Source organism: Mobula hypostoma, chromosome 28 (genome assembly GCF_963921235.1).
Source record: "Mobula hypostoma chromosome 28, sMobHyp1.1, whole genome shotgun sequence".
Taxonomy (NCBI): domain Eukaryota; kingdom Metazoa; phylum Chordata; class Chondrichthyes; order Myliobatiformes; family Myliobatidae; genus Mobula; species Mobula hypostoma.
The window spans coordinates 36514167-36537021 of NC_086124.1; the positions used below are offsets into that span (position 1 = coordinate 36514167).

At 50.8% G+C, this 22855-nt stretch overlaps 1 protein-coding gene across 1 annotated transcript in view; it reads right to left on the minus strand.

The window, feature by feature from the left end:
* epn1a (epsin 1a) overlaps positions 1 to 22855 on the minus strand; it is an 80778-nt gene that overhangs the window by 40091 nt on the left and 17832 nt on the right. Inside the window, exon 2 of the mRNA XM_063035110.1 lies at positions 17092 to 18047. Within this exon, the coding sequence (XP_062891180.1) occupies positions 17092 to 17569 (478 nt within the window). The 5' untranslated portion in view covers positions 17570 to 18047. The remainder of the gene's footprint in view (positions 1 to 17091; positions 18048 to 22855) is intronic.

The window sequence follows — 22855 nt, forward strand, 5'->3', positions numbered from 1 at the left end:
TGACGTTAGTGTAAAAATCCAGGGGTAGACTGGAAAGGGATGGAGCATCAGAGAGTGACGTGAGTGTACAAATCCAGGGGTAGACTGGAAAGGGATGGGGTGTCAGAGTGACGTTAGTGTACAAATCCAGGGGTAGACTGGAAAGGGATGGAGTATCAGAGAGTGACGTAAGTGTACAAATCCAGGGGTAGACTGGAACGGGATGGGGTGATGGGGTGATGTGAGTGTCCAAATCCAGGGGTAGACTGGAAAGCGATGGGGTGACGTGAGTGTACAAATCCAGGGGTAGACTGGAAAGGGAAGGGGTGACGTGAGTGTACAAATCCAGGGGTAGACTGGAAAGGGAAGGGGTGACGGGGTGACGTGAGTGTACAAATCCAGGGGTAGACTGGAAAGGGAAGGGGTGACGGGGTGACGGGGTGACGTGAGTGTACAAATCCAGGGGTAGACTGGAAAGGGCAGGGGTGACAGGGTGACTTTACTGTGCAAATCCAGGGTTAGACTGGAAAGGGATGGAGTATCAGAGAGTGACGTTAGTGTAAAAATCCAGGGGTAGACTGGAAAGGGATGGAGCATCAGAGAGTGACGTGAGTGTACAAATCCAGAGGTAGACTGGAAAGGGATGGGGTGTCGGGGTGATTTGAGTGTACAAGTCCAGGGGTAGACTGGAAAGGGATGGGGTGACGGGCTGACGTGAGTGTACAAATCCAGGGTTAGACTGGAAACAGATGGGGTGTCAGAGTGACGTTAGTGTACAAATCCAGGGGTAGACTGGAAAGGATTGGGGTGACGGGGTGATGTGAGTGTACAAATCCAGGGGTAGACTGGAAAGGGATGGGTGTCGGGGTAAGGTTAGTGTACAAATCCAGGGATAGACTGGAAAGGGATTGGTGTTGGGGTGCTGTGAGTGTACAATTCCAGGGGTAGACTGGAAAGGGATGGGGTGTCAGAGAGACGTTAGTGTAAAAATCCAGGGGTAGACTGGAAAGGGATGGAGTATCAGAGAGTGACGTTAGTGTAAAAATCCAGGGGTAGACTGGAACGGGATGGGGTGATGGGGTGATGTGAGTGTCCAAATCCAGGGGTAGACAGGAAAGGGCTGGGGTGACAGGGTGATGTGAGTGTACAAATCCAGGGGTAGACTGGAAAGGGATGGGGTGACGGGGTGACGTGAGTGTACAAATCCAGGGGTAAACTGGAAAGGGCAGGGGTGACAGGGTGACGTTACTGTACAAATCCAGGGATCGACTGGAAACAGATGGGGTGTCAGAGTGACATTAGTGTACAAATCCAGGGGTAGACTGGAAAGGGATGGGGTGTCAGGGTTATGTGAGTGTAAAAATCCAGGGGTAGACTGGAAAGGGATGGAGCATCAGGAAGTGACGTTAGTGTACAAATCCAGGGGTAGACTGGAAAGGGATGGGGTGTCAGAGTGAGTGTACAAATCCAGGGGTAGACTGGAAAGGGATGGGCTGTCGGGGTGCTGTGAGTGTACAAATCCAGGGGTAGACTGGAAAGGGATGGGGTGACGGGGTGATGTGAGTGTACAAAACCAGGGGTAGACTGGAAAGGGATGGGGTGATGGGGTGATGTGAGTGTACAAATCCAGGGGTAGACTGGAAAGGGCAGGGGTGACAGGGTGACGTTACTGTACAAATCCAGGGTTAGACTGGAAAGGGATGGTGTATCAGAGAGTGACGTTAGTGTAAAAATCCAGGGGTAGACTGGAAAGGGATGGGGTGTCAGAGTGAGTGTACAAATCCAGGGGTAGACTGGAAAGGGATGGAGCATCAGGAAGTGACGTTAGTGTACAAATCCAGGGGTAGACTGGAAAGGGATGGAGCATCAGAGAGTGACGTGAGTGTACAAATCCAGAGGTAGACTGGAAAGGGATGGGGTGTCGGGGTGACGTGAGTGTACAAATCCAGGGGTAGACTGGAAAGGGATGGGGTGTCGGGGTGATGTGAGTGTACAAGTCCAGGGGTAGACTGGAAAGGGATGGGGTGCCGGGGTGATGTGAGTGTACAAAACCAGGGGTAGACTGGAAAGGGATGGGGTGTCCGGGATTGAGTGTACAAATCCAGGGGTAGACTGGAAAGGGATGGGGTGACGGGGTGATGTGAGTGTCCAAATCCAGGGGTAGAGTGGAAAGGGATGGGGTGACGGGGTGACGTGAGTGTACAAATCCAGGGGTTGACTGGAAAGGGATGGGGTGACAGGGTGACGTGAGTGCACAAATCCAGGGGTAGACTGGAAAGGGCAGGGGTGACAGGGTGACATTACTGTATAAATCCAGGGTTAGACTGGAAAGGGATGGTGTATCAGAGAGTGACGTTAGTGTAAAAATCCAGGGGTAGACTGGAAAGGGATGGAGCATCAGAGAGTGACGTTAGTGTACAAATCCAGGGGTAGACTGGAACGGGATGGGGTGACGTGAGTGTACAAATCCAGGGGTAGACTGGAAAGGGATGGGGTGTCAGAGTGAGTGTAGAAATCCAGGGATAGACTGGAAAGGGATGGTGTATCAGAGAGTGACGTGAGTGTACAAATCCAGGGGTAGACTGGAAAGGGATGGAGCATCAGGAAGTGACGTTAGTGTACAAATCCAGGGGTAGACTGGAAAGGGATGGGGTGTCAGAGTGAGTGTACAAATCCAGGGGTAGACTGGAAAGGGATGGGGTGTCAGGGTGATGTGCGTGTACAACTCCAGGGGTAGACTGGAAAGGGATGGGGTGACGGGGTGATGTGAGTGTACAAAACCAGGGGTAGACTGGAAAGGGATGGGGTGATGGGGTGATGTGAGTGTACAAATCCAGGGGTAGTTTGGAAAGGGATGGGGTGTCAGGGAGTGTGTACAAATCCAGGGGTAGACTGGAAACAGATGGGGTGTCAGAGTGACGCGAGTGTACAAATCCAGGGGTAGACTGGAAAGGGCTGTGGTGACAGGGTGATGTGAGTGTCCAAATCCAGGGGAAGACTGGAAAGGGATGGAGTGTCAGAGTGACGTTAGTGTACAAAACCGGGGGTAGACTGGAAAGGAATGGGGTGTCGGGGTGACGTGAGTGTACAAATCCAGGGTTAGACTGGAAAGGGATGGAGTATCAGAGAGTGACGTTAGTGTAAAAATCCAGGGATAGACTGGAAAGGGATGGAGCATCAGAGAGTGACGTTAGTGTACAAATCCAGAGGTAGACTGGAAAGGGATGGGGTGTCAGCGTGAGTGTACAAATCCAGGGGTAGACTGGAAAGGGATGGGGTGTCGGGGTGATGTGAGTGTACAAATCCAGGGGTAGACTGGAAAGGGATGGGGTGTGGGGGTGATGTGAGTGTACAAGTCCAGGGGTAGACTGGAAAGGGATGGGGTGACGGGGTGATGTGAGTGTACAAATCCAGAGGTAGACTGGAAAGGGATGGGGTGTCGGGGTGACGTGAGTGTACAAATCCAGGGGTAGACTGGAAAGGGATGGGGTGTCGGGGTGATGTGAGTGTACAAATCCAGGGGTAGACTGGAAAGGGATGGGGTGACGGGGTGACGTGAGTGTACAAATCCAGGGGTAGACTGGAAACAGATGGGGTGTCAGAGTGACGTTAGTGTACAAATCCAGGGGTAGACTGGAAAGGGATGGGGTGTCGGGGTGACGTGAGTGTACAAATCCAGGGGTAGACTGGAAAGGGATGGGGTGTCCGGGAGTGAGTGTACAAATCCAGGGGTAGACTGGAAAGGGCTGGGGTGACAGGGTGATGTGAGTGTCCAAATCCAGGGGTAGACTGGAAAGGGATGGGGTGTCGGGGTGACGTGAGTGTACAAATCCAGGGGTAGACTGGAAACAGATGGGGTGTCAGAGTGACGTTAGTGTACAAATCCAGGGGTAGACTGGAAAGGGATGGAGCATCAGAGAGTGACGTGAGTGTACAAATCCAGAGGTAGACTGGAAAGGGATGGGGTGTCAGAGTGAGTGTACAAATCCAGGGGTAGACTGGAAAGGGATGGGGTGACAGGGTGATGTGAGTGTCCAAATCCAGGGGTAGACTGGAAAGGGATGGGGTGACGGGGTGACGTGAGTGTACAAATCCAGGGGTAGACTGGAAAGGGCAGGGGTGACGGGGTGACTTTACTGTACAAATCCAGGGTTAGACTGGAAAGGGATGGAGTATCAGAGAGTGACGTTAGTGTAAAAATCCAGGGGTAGACTGGAAAGGGATGGAGCATCAGAGAGTGACGTGAGTGTACAAATCCAGAGGTAGACTGGAAAGGGATGGGGTGTCAGAGTGACGTTAGTGTACAAATCCAGGGGTAGACTGGAAAGGGATGGGGTGTCGGGGTGATGTGAGTGTACAAATCCAGGGGTAGACTGGAAAGGGATGGGGTGACGGGGTGATGTGAGTGTACAAATCCAGGGGTAGACTGGAAAGGGATGGGGTGACGGGGTGATGTGAGTGTACAAATCCAGGGGTAGACTGGAAAGGGATGGGGTGACGGGGTGACGTGAGTGTACAAATCCAGGGTTAGACTGGAAACAGATGGGGTGTCAGAGTGACGTTAGTGTACAAATCCAGGGGTAGACTGGAAAGGGATGGGGTGACGGGGTGATGTTAGTGTACAAATCCAGGGGTAGACTGGAAAGGGATGGGTGTCGGGGTGACGTTAGTGTACAAATCCAGGGATAGACTGGAAAGGGATGGGTGTCGGGGTGATGTGAGTGTACAAATCCAGGGGTAGACTGGAAAGGGATGGAGTATCAGAGAGTGACGTTAGTGTACAAATCCAGGGGTAGACTGGAAAGGGATGGAGTATCAGAGAGTGACGTTAGTGTACAAATCCAGGGGTAGACTGGAAAGGGATGGGGTGTCGGGGTGACGTGAGTGTACAAATCCAGGGGTAGACTGGAAAGGGATGGGGTGTCAGGGTGATGTGAGTGTACAAATCCAGGGGTAGACTGGAAAGGGATGGGGTGACAGGGTGATGTGAGTGTACAAATCCAGGGGTAGACTGGAAAGGGATGGGGTGACGGGGTGACGTGAGTGTACAAATCCAGGGGTAGACTGGAAACAGATGGGGTGTCAGAGTGACGTTAGTGTACAAATCCAGGGGTAGACTGGAAAGGGATGGGGTGACGGGGTGATGTGAGTGTACAAATCCAGGGGTAGACTGGAAAGGGATGGGGTGACGGGGTGATGTGAGTGTACAAATCCAGGGTTAGACTGGAAAGGGATGGAGTATCAGAGAGTGACGTTAGTGTACAAATCCAGGGGTAGACTGGAAAGGGATGGAGCATCAGAGAGTGACGTGAGTGTACAAATCCAGAGGTAGACTGGAAAGGGATGGGGTGACGGGGTGATGTGAGTGTACAAATCCAGGGGTAGACTGGAAAGGGATGGGGTGTCGGGGTGATGTGAGTGTACAAATCCAGGAGTAGACTGGAAAGGGATGGGGTGACGGGGTGACGTGAGTGTACAAATCCAGGGGTAGACTGGAACGGGATGGGGTGTCGGGGTGACGTGAGTGTACAAATCCAGGGGTAGACTGGAAAGGGATGGAGTGTCAGAGAGTGACGTTAGTGTACAAATCCAGGGGTAGACTGGAAAGGGATGGAGCATCAGGAAGTGACGTTAGTGTACAAATCCAGGGGTAGACTGGAAAGGGATGGAGCATCAGAGAGTGACGTGAGTGTACAAATCCAGAGGTAGACTGGAAAGGGATGGGGTGTCAGAGTGAGTGTACAAATCCAGGGGTAGACTGGAAAGGGATGGGGTGTCGGGGTGATGTGAGTGTACAAGTCCAGGGGTAGACTGGAAAGGGATGGGGTGCCGGGGTGATGTGAGTGTAGGGGTGACGTGAGTGTACAAATCCAGGGGTAGACTGGAAAGGGATGGGGTGACGGGGTGATGTGAGTGTCCAAATCCAGGGGTAGAGTGGAAAGGGATGGGGTGACGGGGTGACGTGAGTGTACAAATCCAGGGGTTGACTGGAAAGGGATGGGGTGACAGGGTGACGTGAGTGCACAAATCCAGGGGTAGACTGGAAAGGGCAGGGGTGACAGGGTGACATTACTGTATAAATCCAGGGTTAGACTGGAAAGGGATGGTGTATCAGAGAGTGACGTTAGTGTAAAAATCCAGGGGTAGACTGGAAAGGGATGGAGCATCAGAGAGTGACGTTAGTGTACAAATCCAGGGGTAGACTGGAACGGGATGGGGTGACGTGAGTGTACAAATCCAGGGGTAGACTGGAAAGGGATGGGGTGTCAGAGTGAGTGTAGAAATCCAGGGATAGACTGGAAAGGGATGGTGTATCAGAGAGTGACGTGAGTGTACAAATCCAGGGGTAGACTGGAAAGGGATGGAGCATCAGGAAGTGACGTTAGTGTACAAATCCAGGGGTAGACTGGAAAGGGATGGGGTGACGGGGTGATGTGAGTGTACAAATCCAGGGGTAGACTGGAAAGGGATGGGGTGTCAGGGTGATGTGCGTGTACAACTCCAGGGGTAGACTGGAAAGGGATGGGGTGACGGGGTGATGTGAGTGTACAAAACCAGGGGTAGACTGGAAAGGGATGGGGTGATGGGGTGATGTGAGTGTCCAAATCCAGGGGAAGACTGGAAAGGGATGGAGTGTCAGAGTGACGTTAGTGTACAAAACCGGGGGTAGACTGGAAAGGAATGGGGTGTCGGGGTGACGTGAGTGTACAAATCCAGGGTTAGACTGGAAAGGGATGGAGTATCAGAGAGTGACGTTAGTGTAAAAATCCAGGGATAGACTGGAAAGGGATGGAGCATCAGAGAGTGACGTTAGTGTACAAATCCAGGGGTAGACTGGAATGGGATGGGGTGACGTGAGTGTACAAATCCAGAGGTAGACTGGAAAGGGATGGGTGTCAGAGTGAGTGTACAAATCCAGGGGTAGACTGGAAAGGGATGGGGTGTCGGGGTGATGTGAGTGTAGAAGTCCAGGGGTAGACTGGAAAGGGATGGGGTGACGGGGTGATGTGAGTGTACAAAACCAGAGGTAGACTGGAAAGGGATGGGGTGTCAGAGTGAGTGTACAAATCCAGGGTTAGACTGGAAACGGATGGGGTGTTGGGGTGATGTGAGTGTACAAGTCCAGGGGTAGACTGGAAAGGGATGGGGTGACGGGGTGACGTGAGTGTACAAATCCAGAGGTAGACTGGAAAGGGATGGGGTGTCAGAGTGAGTGTACAAATCCAGGAGTAGACTGGAAAGGAATGGGGTGTCGGGGTGACGTGAGTGTACAAATCCAGGGGTAGACTGGAAAGGGATGGGGTGTCCGGGAGTGAGTGAACAAATCCAGGGGTAGACTGGAAAGGGCTGGGGTGACAGGGTGATGTGAGTGTCCAAATCCAGGGGTAGACTGGAAAGGGATGGGGTGACGGGGTGACGTGAGTGTACAAATCCAGGGGTAGACTGGAAACAGATGGGGTGTCAGAGTGACGTTAGTGTACAAATCCAGGGGTAGACTGGAAAGGGATGGAGCATCAGAGAGTGACGTGAGTGTACAAATCCAGAGGTAGACTGGAAAGGGATGGGGTGTCAGAGTGAGTGTACAAATCAAGGGGTAGACTGGAAAGGGATGGGGTGACAGGGTGATGTGAGTGTCCAAATCCAGGGGTAGACTGGAAAGGGATGGGGTGACGGGGTGACGTGAGTGTACAAATCCAGGGGTAGACTGGAAAGGGCAGGGGTGACAGGGTGACTTTACTGTACAAATCCAGGGTTAGTCTGGAAAGGGATGGAGTATCAGAGAGTGACGTTAGTGTACAAATCCAGGGGTAGACTGGAAAGGGATGGGGTGTCAGAGTGACGTTAGTGTACAAATCCAGGGGTAGACTGGAAAGGGATGGAGTATCAGAGAGTGACGTTAGTGTACAAATCCAGGGGTAGACTGGAACGGGATGGGGTGATGGGGTGATGTGAGTGTACAAATCCAGGGGTAGACTGGAAAGGGATGGGGTGTCAGAGTGACGTTAGTGTACAAATCCAGGGGTAGACTGGAAAGGGATGGAGCATCAGAGAGTGACGTGAGTGTACAAATCCAGAGGTAGACTGGAAAGGGATGGGGTGTCCGCGAGTGAGTGTACAAATCCAGGGGTAGACTGGAAAGGGCTGGGGTGACAGGGTGATGTGAGTGTCCAAATCCAGGGGTAGACTGGAAAGGGATGGGGTGACGGGGTGACGTGAGTGTACAAATCCAGGGGTAGACTGGAACGGGATGGGGTGACGGGGTGACGTGAGTGTACAAATCCAGGGGTAGACTGGAAAGGGATGGGGTGACGGGGTGACGTGAGTGTACAAATCCAGGGGTAGACTGGAAAGGGCAGGGGTGACAGGGTGACTTTACTGTACAAATCCAGGGTTAGACTGGAAAGGGATGGAGTATCAGAGAGTGACGTTAGTGTAAAAATCCAGGGGTAGACTGGAAAGGGATGGAGCATCAGAGAGTGACGTGAGTGTACAAATCCAGAGGTAGACTGGAAAGGGATGGGGTGTCAGAGTGAGTGTACAAATCCAGGGGTAGACTGGAAAGGGATGGGGTGTCGGGGTGATGTGAGTGTACAAATCCAGGGGTAGACTGGAAAGGGATGGGGTGACGGGGTGATGTGAGTGTACAAATCCAGGGGTAGACTGGAAAGGGATGGGGTGACGGGGTGACGTTACTGTACAAATCCAGGGTTAGACTGGAAACAGATGGGGTGTCAGAGTGACGTGAGTGTACAAATCCAGGGGTAGACTGGAAAGGGATGGGGTGACGGGGTGATGTGAGTGTACAAATCCAGGGGTAGACTGGAAAGGGATGGGGTGACGGGGTGATGTGAGTGTCCAAATCCAGGGGTAGACTGGAAAGGGATGGGGTGACGGGGTGACGTGAGTGTACAAATCCAGGGGTAGACTGGAAAGGGATGGAGTATCAGAGAGTGACGTTAGTGTACAAATCCAGGGGTAGACTGGAAAGGGATGGGGTGACAGGGTGACGTGAGTGTCCAAATCCAAGGGTAGACTGGAAAGGGATGGGGTGTCAGAGTGAGTGTACAAATCCAGGGGTAGACTGGAAAGGGCAGGGGTGATGGGGTGATGTGAGTGAACAAATCCAGGGGTAGACTGGAAAGGGATGGAGTATCAGAGAGTGACGTTAGTGTAAAAATCCAGGGGTAGACTGGAACTGGATGGGGTGACGGGGTGATGTGAGTGTCCAAATCCAGGGGTAGACTGGAAAGGGATGGGGTGTCCGCGAGTGAGTGTACAAATCCAGGGGTATACTGGAAAGGGCTGGGGTGACAGGGTGATGTGAGTGTCCAAATCCAGGGGTAGACTGGAAAGGGATGGGGTGACGGGGTGACGTGAGTGTACAAATCCAGGGGTACACTGGAAAGGGATGGAGTGTCAGAGAGTGACGTTAGTGTACAAATCCAGGGGTAGACTGGAAATGGATGGAGTGTCGGGGTGATGTGAGTGTACAAATCCAGGGGTAGACTGGAAAGGGATGGAGTATCAGAGAGTGACGTTAGTGTACAAAACCGGGGGTGGACTGGAAAGGAATGGGGTGTCGCGGTGACGTTAGTGTACAAATCCAGGGGTAGACTGGAAAGGGATGGGGTGTCCGCGAGTGAGTGTACAAATCCAGGGGTAGACTGGAAAGGGATGGGGTGACAGGGTGATGTGAGTGTACAAATCCAGGGGTAGACTGGAAAGGGATGGGGTGACGGGGTGACGTGAGTGTACAAATCCAGGGGTAGACTGGAAAGGGATGGGGTGACGGGGTGACGTGAGTGTACAAATCCAGGGGTAGACTGGAAAGGGATGGGGTGACGGGGTGACGTGAGTGTACAAATCCAGGGGTAGACTGGAAAGGGATGGGGTGACAGGGTGACTTTAGTGTACAAATCCAGGGTTAGACTGGAAAGGGATGGAGTATCAGAGAGTGACGTTAGTGTAAAAATCCAGGGGTAGACTGGAAAGGGATGGAGCATCAGAGAGTGACGTGAGTGTACAAATCCAGAGGTAGACTGGAAAGGGATGGGGTGTCAGAGTGAGTGTACAAATCCAGGGGTAGACTGGAAAGGGATGGGGTGTCGGGGTGATGTGAGTGTACAAGTCCAGGGGTAGACTGGAAAGGGATGGGGTGACGGGGTGATGTGAGTGTACAAATCCAGGGGTAGACTGGAAAGGGATGGGGTGACGGGCTGACGTGAGTGTACAAATCCAGGGTTAGACTGGAAACAGATGGGGTGTCAGAGTGACGTTAGTGTACAAATCCAGGGGTAGACTGGAAAGGGATGGGGTGACGGGGTGATGTTAGTGTACAAATCCAGGGGTAGACTGGAAAGGGATGGGTGTCGGGGTGACGTTAGTGTACAAATCCAGGGATAGACTGGAAAGGGATGGGTTTCGGGGTGATGTGAGTGTACAAATCCAGGGGTAGACTGGAAAGGGATGGAGTATCAGAGAGTGACGTTAGTGTACAAATCCAGGGGTAGACTGGAAAGGGATGGGGTGTCAGAGTGACGTTAGTGTACAAATCCAGGGGTAGACTGGAAAGGGATGGAGTATCAGAGAGTGACGTTAGTGTACAAATCCAGGGGTAGACTGGAACGGGATGGGGTGATGGGGTGATGTGAGTGTCCAAATCCAGGGGTAGACAGGAAAGGGATGGGGTGACAGGGTGATGTGAGTGTACAAATCCAGGGGTAGACTGGAAAGGGATGGGTGTCGGGGTGACGTTAGTGTACAAATCCAGGGATAGACTGGAAAGGGATGGGTGTCGGGGTGATGTGAGTGTACAAATCCAGGGGTAGACTGGAACGGGATGGGGTGACGTGAGTGTACAAATCCAGGGGTAGACTGGAAAGGGATGGGGTGTCGGGGTGACGTGAGTGTACAAATCCAGGGGTAGACTGGAAAGGGATGGGGTGACGGGGTGATGTGAGTGTACAAGTCCAGGGGTAGACTGGAAAGGGATGGGGTGATGGCGTGATGTGAGTGTCCAAATCCAGGGGTAGACTGGAAAGGGATGGGGTGACGGGGTGACGTGAGTGTACAAATCCAGGGGTAGACTGGAAAGGGCAGGGGTGACAGGGTGACGTTACTGGACAAATCCAGGGTTAGACTGGAAACAGATGGGGTGTCATAGTGACGTTAGTGTACAAATCCAGGGGTAGACTGGAAAGGGATGGGGTGACGGGGTGATGTGAGTGTACAAATCCAGGGGTAGACTGGAAAGGGATGGGGTGACGGGGTGATGTGAGTGTACAAATCCAGGGGTAGACTGGAAAGGGATGGGGTGTCAGAGTGACGTGAGTGTACAAATCCAGGGGTAGAGTGGAAAGGGATGGGGTGTCAGAGTGACGTTAGTGTACAAATCCAGGGGTAGACTGGAAAGGGATGGAGTATCAGAGAGTGACGTTAGTGTACAAATCCAGGGGTAGACTGGAAAGGGATGGGGTGACAGGGTGATGTGAGTGTACAAATCCAGGGGTAGACTGGAAAGGGATGGGGTGACGGGGTGATGTGAGTGTACAAATCCAGGGGTAGACTGGAAAGGGATGGGGTGTCAGAGTGACGTTAGTGTACAAATCCAGGGGTAGACTGGAAAGGGATGGGGTGACAGGGTGATGTGAGTGTACAAATCCAGGGGTAGACTGGAAAGGGATGGGGTGACGGGGTGATGTGAGTGTACAAATCCAGGGGTAGACTGGAAAGGGATGGGGTGTCAGAGTGACGTGAGTGTACAAATCCAGGGGTAGAGTGGAAAGGGATGGGATGTCAGAGTGACGTTAGTGTACAAATCCAGGGGTAGACTGGAAAGGGATGGAGTATCAGAGAGTGACGTTAGTGTACAAATCCAGGGGTAGACTGGAAAGGGACAGAGTATCAGAGAGTGACGTTAGTGTACAAATCCAGGGGTAGACTGGAAAGGGATGGGGTGACGGGGTGATGTGAGTGTACAAATCCAGGGGTAGACTGGAAAGGGATGGGGTGTCCGGGAGTGAGTGTACAAATGCAGGGGTAGACTGGAAAGGGCTGGGGTGACAGGGTGACGTTACTGTACAAATCCAGGGTTCGACTGGAAACAGATGGGGTGTCAGAGTGACGTTAGTGTACAAATCCAGGGGTAGACTGGAAAGGGATGGAGTATCAGAGAGTGACGTTAGTGTACAAATCCAGGGGTAGACTGGAAAGGGATGGAGTGTCGGGGTGACGTCAGTGTACAAAACCGGGGGTGGACTGGAAAGGAATATGGTGTCGGGGTGACGTGAGTGTACAAATCCAGGGGTAGACTGGAAAGGGATGGGGTGTCCGCGAGTGAGTGTACAAATCCAGGGGTAGACTGGAAAGGGCTGGGGTGACAGGGTGATGTGAGTGTCCAAATCCAGGGGTAGACTGGAAAGGGATGGGGTGACGGGGTGACGTGAGTGTACAAATCCAGGGGTAGACTGGAAAGGGAAGGGGTGACGGGGTGACGTGAGTGTACAAATCCAGGGGTAGACTGGAAAGGGATGGAGTATCAGAGAGTGACGTTAGTGTAAAAATCCAGGGGTAGACTGGAAAGGGATGGAGCATCAGAGAGTGACGTGAGTGTACAAATCCAGAGGTAGACTGGAAAGGGATGGGGTGTCAGAGTGAGTGTACAAATCCAGGGGTAGACTGGAAAGGGATGGGGTGTCGGGGTGATGTGAGTGTACAAGTCCAGGGGTAGACTGGAAAGTGATGGGGTGACGGGGTGATGTGAGTGTACAAATCCAGGGGTAGACTGGAAAGGGATGGGGTGACGGGGTGATGTGAGTGTAGAAATCCAGGGATAGACTGGAAAGGGATGGGGTGATGGGAAGTGAGTGTACAAATCCAGAGATTGAATGGAAAGGGATGGAGTGTCAGAGTGATGTTAGTGTACAAATCCAGGGGTAGACTGGAAAGGGATGGGGTGTCGGGGTGACTTTAGTGTACAAATCCAGGGGTAGACTGGAAAGGGATGGGGTGACGGAGTGACGTGAGTGTACAAATCCAGGGGTAGACTGGAAAGGGATGGGGTGTCAGGGAGTGAGTGTACAAATCCAGGGGTAGACTGGAAAGGGATGGAGTGTCAGAGAGTGACGTTAGTGTACAAATCCGGGGCTAGACTGGAACGGGATGGGGTGACGGAGTGACGTGAGTGTACAAATCCAGAGGTAGACTGGAAAGTGATGGTGTGTCAAGGAGTGACGTGAGTGGTCATAAGGGGACACAAAAAGTCAGTGACCTTGACTGTGGGTGTCAGAGATGGGAACTGGTTTCCTGTTATGAGTGCCGAGACCCCCAGAATCAGGTTATCTTGTTATTTCGAGATTCAGCAGGAACAGGCCCTACCAGCCACTGGAAGGAACGCACAAACTCAGCGGAATTGAACTCTGAACCCTGACTCCCCAACTTGTAACAGCGCCTCCCCTGGCGTCCCTTACACAGTGGCCGTTTTATGGTACACCTGCTTGTGAATGCAACTGTCTAACTGGGCAATTACATGACAGCAACTCAATGTATGCAGACCTTATTTCACTTAGAGATATAGTGCAGAATAGGCCCTTCGAGCTGCTCCACACTGCAACCCCCGAATTAACCTTCGCCTAATCACAGGACCTACTAACCTGTACTACTTTGGACAGTAGGGGGGGAACCTTCATGGTCAGAGGGAGAATGTACCATCTCCTTAAAGACAGGGGTGAGAATTGAACCTGAATCGCCGGCTGTCGAGTGTTATGCTAACCATGATGCTGCTTGTTGTGCAGAGCAGACATCAGATGGGGCAGAAATGCAATCTCAGCGACTTTGACCATGGAATGAGTGTTGCTGCTGGATGAGGTGGTTTGAGTATCTCAAACTGCTGATCTCCTGGGATGCTCGCACACAACAGTCTCTATAGTTTAGAAAGAATGGTGCAAGAAAATAACAAAACATTCAGCGAGTGACAGCAAATGCCTTGTTGAAGAGAGAGGTCAAAGGAGAATGGCCGGACTGGTTCAAGCTGACAGGAAGCAACAGCAACTCAAAATATCCACGTTACAACGGTGATGTGCGGAAAAGCACCTCTGAACACACAACACCTCGAACTTGAAGTGGACGGGCTACAGCAGCAGAAGACCATGAACGTCACTCAGTGACCACTTTATTAGGCATAGAAGATTCCTCATAAAGTCACCACTGGGTGTATTTCATTCAAGATGCTTTAAACAGAAAAATGGTTTAAATTTAATTCTCATTCAGGAACAATTCATTAACACACAAGATTCAGCAGATCAGAAATAACAACTCCATCTCGCTAACAGTTAACACTGGTGCACCACAGGGACGCCTGCTTAGCCCACTGCTCTACTCCCTCTGCACCCATGACTGCGGCTGGGCACAGCTCAAATGCCATCTCTAAATTTGCTGATGGCACAAAAATATCAGATACTAGAGCAAGATAGTTGAGTGGTTTTGCAGCAACAACCTTGTGCCCAATGTCAGTAAGACCAAAGAATGAGAAAGGCGAAGACGAGGGTACTCACTCCAGTCCTCACTGAGGTGTCAGTGGTAAAAAGAGTGAGCAATTTCAAGTTCCTGGATATCAATATCTCCCAGGATCTGTCCTGGGCACAGCATATCGATGCAGCTACAAAGGCGGCATATTTCATTAGGAGATTTGGTCTTCACCAAACAGTCACAGATTTCCATGGAGAGCATTCTAACTGTTTGCATCACTGTCTGGTATGGAGGGGCCACTGTACAGGATCAAAATGAGCTGCGGAGAGTTGTGAACTCAGCTCCATCATGGGCACTGGCCTCCCCAGTATCCAGGACATGATGCCTCAAAAAGGTGGCACCCATCACCCAGTCATGCCTTGTTCATTGCTACCGTCAGGAAGGGCACACTCAGTGACTGAGGAACAGGTTCCTCCCCTCTGCCATCCAATTTCTGAATGGACACTGAACCCATGTAACAGTACCTCACTACTTTATTTATTTCTATTTTTGACCGACTTGTTTAATTTAACTATTTAAAACTTACTGTAATTCACTTTTTTCCTTCTATTATCTATTGTAATGTACTAATGACACAAATTTCACAACACATACTGGGATATTAAACCCGATTCTGATGCAGATGCTGGAAATCTTAAGCAGCACACACAAAATGCTGGAGGAACTTTGCTGGTTAGGCAGCATTTATGGAAATGAATAGTCAATGTTTTGGGCTGAGACTCTTCAGCAGGACTGAGAAGGGGGAAGATGCCAGAATAAAAAGGTGGCAGAGGTAGAAGGTGATAACTGAAACCAGGTGGGAGGGAAAAATCAAGGGCTGGAGAAGAAAGAATGATAAGAGAGGAGAATGGACCATGTGAAGAGAAGACGGACAGGACCCGGGGGGGTGGGGGGTGGGGGGGGGTAGGCAGATGAGAAGTAGTAAAAGGTCAGTAGTAAGGGGGGGGTGGAGTTTGTCTACCGGGAGAAGTCGATATTCATGCCATCGGGTGGGAGGCTCCCCAGACAAAGTGTAAGGTGTTGCCCTGAGGGTGGCCTCATTGTGGGACAAGAGGAGCTCATGGATCGACATGTTGGAATGGGAGTGGCCACTGGGAAGTCCTGCTTGTGGTGGACGATAAACAGCACAGAAGAGGAATGGCAAGACCCTGGAGGAGCTAGCAAGTCAGGCAGCACCTACGGAAAGGAATAAAGAGTCAACTTTTCGGGCCGAGACTCTTCTTCAAGATGAAGGGAGGGTTTCAGCCCAAATCGCCAACTCTTTATCCCTGTCCTGACCTGCTGAGTTCCTCCAGTATTTTGTGTGTATTGCTCAAGTTTTCCAGATCTGCAGAATCTTTTGTTTAGAATTGTCAATTCAGAACTCTGATGGCAGAGGGGAAGAAGCTATTCCTGAATCATTAAGTGTGGGTCTTCAGCCTTCTGTGTACCTCCTCCCCAGTGCTGGCAACGAGAAGCAGACATATCCCAGCTCCTTAGTACAAACAAGAGGAGTTGTGAGGTAGTGCTCATGGCTTCACAGGCCATTCAGAAATGGCAGAGGGGAAGAAGCTGTTCCTACAACATTTAATGGGTGTCTTCAGGCTCCTGTAGTTCCTCCCTGATGTATCTTCCCTTGAGAGCTGAGTGCTGAGACTCAAACACGATGCCCTTTGGTAGTGAGGGAGCTCCACACTCCCAGGGGAGGAAGATACAAATGCTCTCAGGACGAGCACTGAGATCCATCCCTGCACACTCCTCAGTACTGAGGGACTTGTGAGCCGTTTTGTGGCCCTTATCTAAGAAAATATGTGCCAGCACTGGAGAGGATCCAGAGGAGGTTCATGAGAACCCAGGAACGAAAGTTAACATGACAAGCGTTTGATGGCTTTGGGCTTGTCCTCACTGGAGCTTAAAAGAATGAGGGGGATCTCATCGAATATTGAAAGGCCTTGATCAGGAGTCCCTAACTTTTTTAATGCCAAGGACCCATAAGGCAGAGGTTAATAGACAGGGCATGAAGGGATACAGGAAGAAAGCAGGAGATCGGGACTGAGAGGAAAACTGGATCAGCCACGGTGAAATGGCAGAGCAGACTCGATGGGCCAAATGGCCTCACTCTGCTACTATATCGTGTGGTCTAATACCATTAATCAAAGGGTCCGTGGATCCCCGATCAGGAGCCCCTTGCCTAGATAGAATGCACATGAGACAATGTTTCCAATGGTGGGAGAGTCTAGGTCAGAGGGCACAGCCTCAGAATAGAACAGAAATGAGGAATTTCTTCAGCCAGTGTGGGCTGAATCTGGGATATTCATTGTCACAGGCAGCTGTAGAGCTAGAGTCTCGGTATATTTTTTTAAAAAAAGGTTAACAGAATTAATCAAAGGGCATGGGGAGACAGGAGAATGGAATTGAGAGACACGCGATGGAATGGTGGAACAGACTCGATAGGCCGAGTGGCCTAATACTTCTCTTAAGGTTGCAAGTGCTGAGATGTAACCCAGTGGGCTTCCTGGTACTGAGGGATCACTATTCCCTGGGGAGGGACCCCACACTACCCCCTTCCCTTCCCCATTCTGACCACCCAGCCCCATTCGCTCTCACCTGTGGCAGCCTGTGCCAGCTTCTCCTTGGTCTTGAGGGCATGTGCCCTTTCCTCCTTCAGTTTCTCCTCGTCCTTTAGAAGGGCCACCAGCTGCTTGGCCTTCTCCCGCACGTTCACGCCCTGGTCTTTGCCGTCACGGTCGATATACTGGAAGTCTTTCAGGGTCTGCACAGCATATATGTTCTCACGGCACTGCTGGGCTACCCGCTCTGAACCAGTCTTCACCAGGTACTCGGCCAGCGTCAGCGCCTTGTAAACATGCCGCCAATTCTTGCCGTGGTCATTCAGCCGCCTCCACACCATCCCCATGATCTCAGTGAAGGCCACCACGTTGTAGGTCAGATCTGAGATCTCGCACATGAGGGAGCTGGAGGGACCCCAAGGGTCATTCGAGGTGGCCTCCCTCACCTTGATCTCGGCCTCAGAGTAGTTGTGGACAATGTTCTTCATCTGACGCCGGAGGGAAGAGGTTGACATCTTGGCAGGCTGGATGGGGAGGAGAGGTGTGGGGAAAGGGAGAGGAGGAGGAAAGCAAGAAATAGCTGCTGATGGAGAAGGGCTGGAATGATGAGGGAGAGTGAGAGGGGGCTGAGAGAGGGGTTGGGGGGGCTGGGAGAGAGGGGGGGGAGAGAGAGAGAGAGAGGGGGGAGAGAGGGGGGGAAGGGGGGATAGAGGAGGGGCCAGGAGAGGGGGATAGAGGAGGGGCCAGGAGAGGGGAAGAGAGGAGTTGGGGGCCGGGAGGGGGGGAGAGAGGGACCAGGAGAGGGAGGGAGGGAGAGAGAGGGGGGGAACTGGGAGAGAGGGGAACTGGGAGGGAGTGGGGTGGGGGAGAGAGACAGAGGAAAAAGGAGAGCTACCCTCAAGTGGTGGGGAAGGGGGGGGTGAGGGCAAATCACCAGCTACTTGTCAACAGTTGGTTGGAGCCGAGCACGAGGCATCTTCATCAGTGGTGGAGCTTGCAGGAAAAGAACGAAGCATTAGTACTGTAAGACCTACAACAGTTCAAGCCCTCTGGCCTTCCATATTATGCCAACCTTTTAACGTACTCAATCTGACTCTTCCCTCCATATTTCCATAATCCATGTGCTTATCTCAGAGTCTCTGCAATGTCCCTAATGTACCTGCCTCTACCACCACCCCTGGCAACACATTCCACACACCCACCACTCTCTGTGTAAAAAAACCTACCTGACATTCCCCCTATAATTTCCTAAAATCACCTTAAAATTATGCACCCTCATATTAGTCATTTCCACCCTGGGAAAAAGCCTCTTGATCTGAACCTCATCATCCTGTACACCTCCATCAAGTCACCTTTTATCCTCCATCTCTCCAAAGAGAAAATCCCTGGCTCACTCAACCTTTCCTCATAACACATGCTCTCTAATCCAGGCAGCATCCTGGTAATTCTCTCCTGCGTCCTCTCCTATAATGAGGCACCCAGAAATGAACAGAATATTCCAAGCGTGGTCTCAACCAGAGTTGTATACAGAAGCAACATCACTTTGCTGCTGAGAGCTCAATCACACGACCAACACACCTTTAGCAACCTTTCCACTTTGAGGGATCTATGGATGCGAACCACAAGATCTCTCTGTTCCTCCACAATGTTAAGAATCCTACCATTAACCCTGCCTTCAAGTTCAACCTTCCAAAGTAAATATCCTCACACTTCTCCAGGTTGAACTCCATCTGCCACAGCACCATGCACAAGCATGTTGAGCAGGGAGGACAGTTACACAGTCTTACCGAAGATTAACAGGCCACTCAGCACTGGTCCATGACAAAACCATGTTGTTCAGCCAGCTTCTCCCACCTGTGTCTGGCCCAAAGCCTGTCCTGTCCAGTCAGTATGGTTTTCTTAAGGGAAAATCTTGCCTGATAAATCTGTTGGAATTTTTTGAAGAAGTAACAAGCAGAGTAGACAAAGGAGTATCAGTGGATGTTAGTTATTTTTCTTTGACTAAGTGCCATAAATGAAGCTGCTTGACAAGAGCCCATGGTATTACAGGAAAGATACTAGCATGGACAGAGGGTCAGCTGATTGACAGGAGGCAAAAAGAAGGAATAAAGGGACCCTTTTCTGTTTGGTTGACAGTGACTAGTGGTGTGCCGCAGGTGTCGGGACCACTTCTTTTTATGTCATAGACCATAAGATATAGGAGCAGAATTAGACCATCCCACTCAACCCCATACACCTGCCTTCTTGCCATATCCTTTGATGCCCTGACCGATCAGGAAACTATCAACTTCCACTTTGGCCTCCACCGCAGTCTGCGGCAGAGCATTTTACTGTTCTCTGGCTAAAATAATTCTTGCTTACCTCTGTTCTAAAAGTTGCTCCACAATTTTGAGGTTAGCCCCACAAGAGGAAACATCTTCTCCACATCCACCCTATATAGTCCTTCCAATACTCAGTAGGTTTCAATGAGATCCCCACCTCCCACGCCCCCCCATTCTTCTAAATTCCAGTGAGTACAAGCAAAGCTGCCCAAATGCTCCTCATATGTTAACCCCTTCATTCTCAGAATCACCCTCATTAACCTCCTCTGGACCCTCTCCAATGACAACACATCCTTTCTGAGATATGACGCCCAAAACTGTTGACAATAGTCCAAATGTGGCCTGACTAGTGTCTTATAAAGGCTCAGCATTATCTCCTTACTTTTAGATTCTATTCCCCTTGAAATAAATGCCAACATACCAGAGACTCAACTTGTAAATTAACGTTCAAGGAGTCTTGTACGACAAATCGTAAGTCTCTCTGCACCTCTGATGTTTGAACCTTCACCCTGCCCCTTTTACCAAAATGCATTATCATTATCATACATTTCCCAACACTGTATTCCATCTGACACTTTTTTGCCTGTTCTTCCAATCTGTCCTTCTGAATCACATTGGTTCCTCACCACCACCTATCTTCGTATCATCCACAAACTTTGCCACAAAGCCATCAATTCCATTACTAAATGCCATATGTCAAAGATTTGGATAATGGAATTGATGGCTACAAGGGAAAGTGGAGGGACGGGCAGTGTTGAGAAAGCAGGGGGAGTCTGTGTAAGAACAGACAAATTAAGAGAATGGGCAAAGAAATGGCAGATGGAATAGTGCTTGCAAGTGTATGGTCATGCATTTTGGAGGAACGAATGAAGGCGTGGACTATTGTCTGAATGGAGAAAATTCAAAAATCAGGGGTGCAAAGGGACTTGGGAGTCCTTTTACAGGAGTTTAATTTGCAGGTTGAGTCAGTGGTGAGGAAGGCAAATGCAATGTTAGCATTCATTTCATGAGGATTAGAATATAAAGTCAGGGATGTAATGTTGAGGGTTTATAAGGCACTAGAGAGGCCTCACTAGGAGAATTGTGAGCAGTTTTGGGCCCCTTATCTTAGAAAGGATGAGCTGACATTGGAGAGGCTCCAGAGGAGGCTCACGGAAATGATTTCAGGAATGAAAGGGTTAATGTATGAGGCGTGTTTGATGGCTCTGGGCCTTGCTCGAGTTTAGAAGAATGGGGGGGGGGGGTAGTGGGGAGAATCTCACTGAAGCCTATCAATTATTGGAAGACCCAGAAGAGAGAGTGGATATGGAGAGGATGTTTCCAATAGTGGAGGTTCCTTCTCCATTACCCCTCTGACCCTCAACACGGGTCTGTGTCCTAAGCCTGTTCCTTTACATGACTGTGTCGCCACCCACAGCTCCAATCTGCTACAATTATATTTGCCAATGACACTACATTGATTGGCCTCATCTCAAATAATAATGAGGCAGCCCACAGAAAAGACCTCATCACCCGGACACAGTGGTGTCAACAAAACAACCTCTCCCTCAATGTTTCAAGAACAAAGGAGCTGGTTGTGGACAACAGGAGGAATGGAGACAGGAAACATCAATGGATCTGGGGTTGAGAGAGTGAACAACTTTAAGTTCCTCGGCATACACATCACCGAGGATCTCAAGTGCTCTGTACATACCGGCTGTGTGGTGAAAAAAGCACAACAGGGCCTCTTTCATCTCAGATGGTTGAAGAAGTTTGGCATGTCCGCAAATCCCAAGGACTTTCTACAGGGACACGATTGAGAGCATCCTGACTGGCTGCATCACTGCCTGGTATGGGAACTATACCTCCCTCAATCGCAGGACTCTGCAGAGAGTGGTGCAGACAGCCCAGCGCATCAGTAGATGTGAACTTCCCATGATTCAGGACATTTACATTGTGTAAAAAGGGCCCGAAAGATCATTGGGGACCTGAGTCACTCCAACCACAAACTGATCCAGCTGCTACCATCCGGAAAATGGTACTGCCAGGACCAACAGGCTCCAGGACAGCTTCTTCCACCAGACCATTGAACTGATTAATTCACGCTGATACAACTGACTGTCCTGTTGTACATACTATTTATTACAAACTACTATAAATTGCACATTTAGATGGAGATATAACGTAAAGATTTTTACTCATGTAAGTGAAGGATGCGAGAAATAAAGTCAATTCAATTCAAGTCTAGGACCAGAGTGCACAGTCTCAGAACAGAGGTGAGGAGGAATTTCTTTTTCCAGAGGGTGGTGAATCTGTGGAATTCACTGTGGCCAAGTCATTGGCTGTATTTAAAGTGCAGGTTGATAGTTACAGGGAGAAGGCAGAAGAATGGGGTTGAGAGGGCTAATAAATCAGCCATGATGGAATGTCAGAGCAGACCATCTTTTCCCCTCATGGGAGAGGGGGGAGAGAGAATGTCTGGTGTGGGTGGGGGTATTTGATCACACTGTCTGTATTACTGAGACAGTGGGAAGTGTAGACAGAGTCCATGGAGGGGAGGCTGGTTTCCGTGATGTGCTGAGCTGTGTCCACAACTCTCTGCGGTTTCCTGTGGTCCCAGGCGGAGCAGTTGCCGTACCGAGCCGTGGTGCATCGGTGGAAATTGGTGAGGGTCGACGGGGACATGCTGAGGAAGTAGGGGTGTTGGTGGGCTTTCCTGGCCGGGAAGTCAATGTGAATGGACCAGGAGAGGCTGTTGGTGATATTCACACCTGGGAACTGGGAAGCTAAAGTCCAGGCCGCAAGTTAGTTGGTGCTGGGAGGTGTATGTACTCAAGGAGATAAGACAGGCAATGCGGTGAGGGTCAAAGTGCCCTACGCATTTGTAATTCAACGTGTGGTAACTCTGCATCAATCGAATACACCAAAGGCCTTTGCACGCAAACTCTGCTTTGCAAACAAATTATATGTGCAATACTCCATCATCACCTCTCCACCTCTACACTCCCCCTCCTGCTGTCCAAACCCTTCCCTCTCTGTAGCCCCTACACCCCCCCGATCAAACCCCTCCCTATCTCTGTAACCCCTACACTCCTCCCTCCTGTACAAACCCCTCCCTCATCCCCTCCCTATCTCTGTAACCCCTACACACCCCATGCTCCTGTTCAAACCCCTCCCTCACCCCCTCCCATCTCTGTAACCCCTACACACCCCATCCTCCTGTACAAACCCCTCCCTATCTCTGTAGTCCCTACACCCCCCCGATCAAACCTCTCCCTCTCTCTGTAGCCCCTACACCCCCCCGATCAAACCCCTCCCTATCTCTGTAACCCCTACACTCCCTTCTCCTGTTCAAACCCCTCCATCACCCCCTCCCTATCTCTGCAACCCCAACTCACCCCCCCTGTTCAAACCTCTCCCTATCTCTGTAACCCCTACACTCCCCCCTCCTGTTCAAACCCCTCCCTCTCTCTGTAACCCCTACACACCCCATCCTCCCGT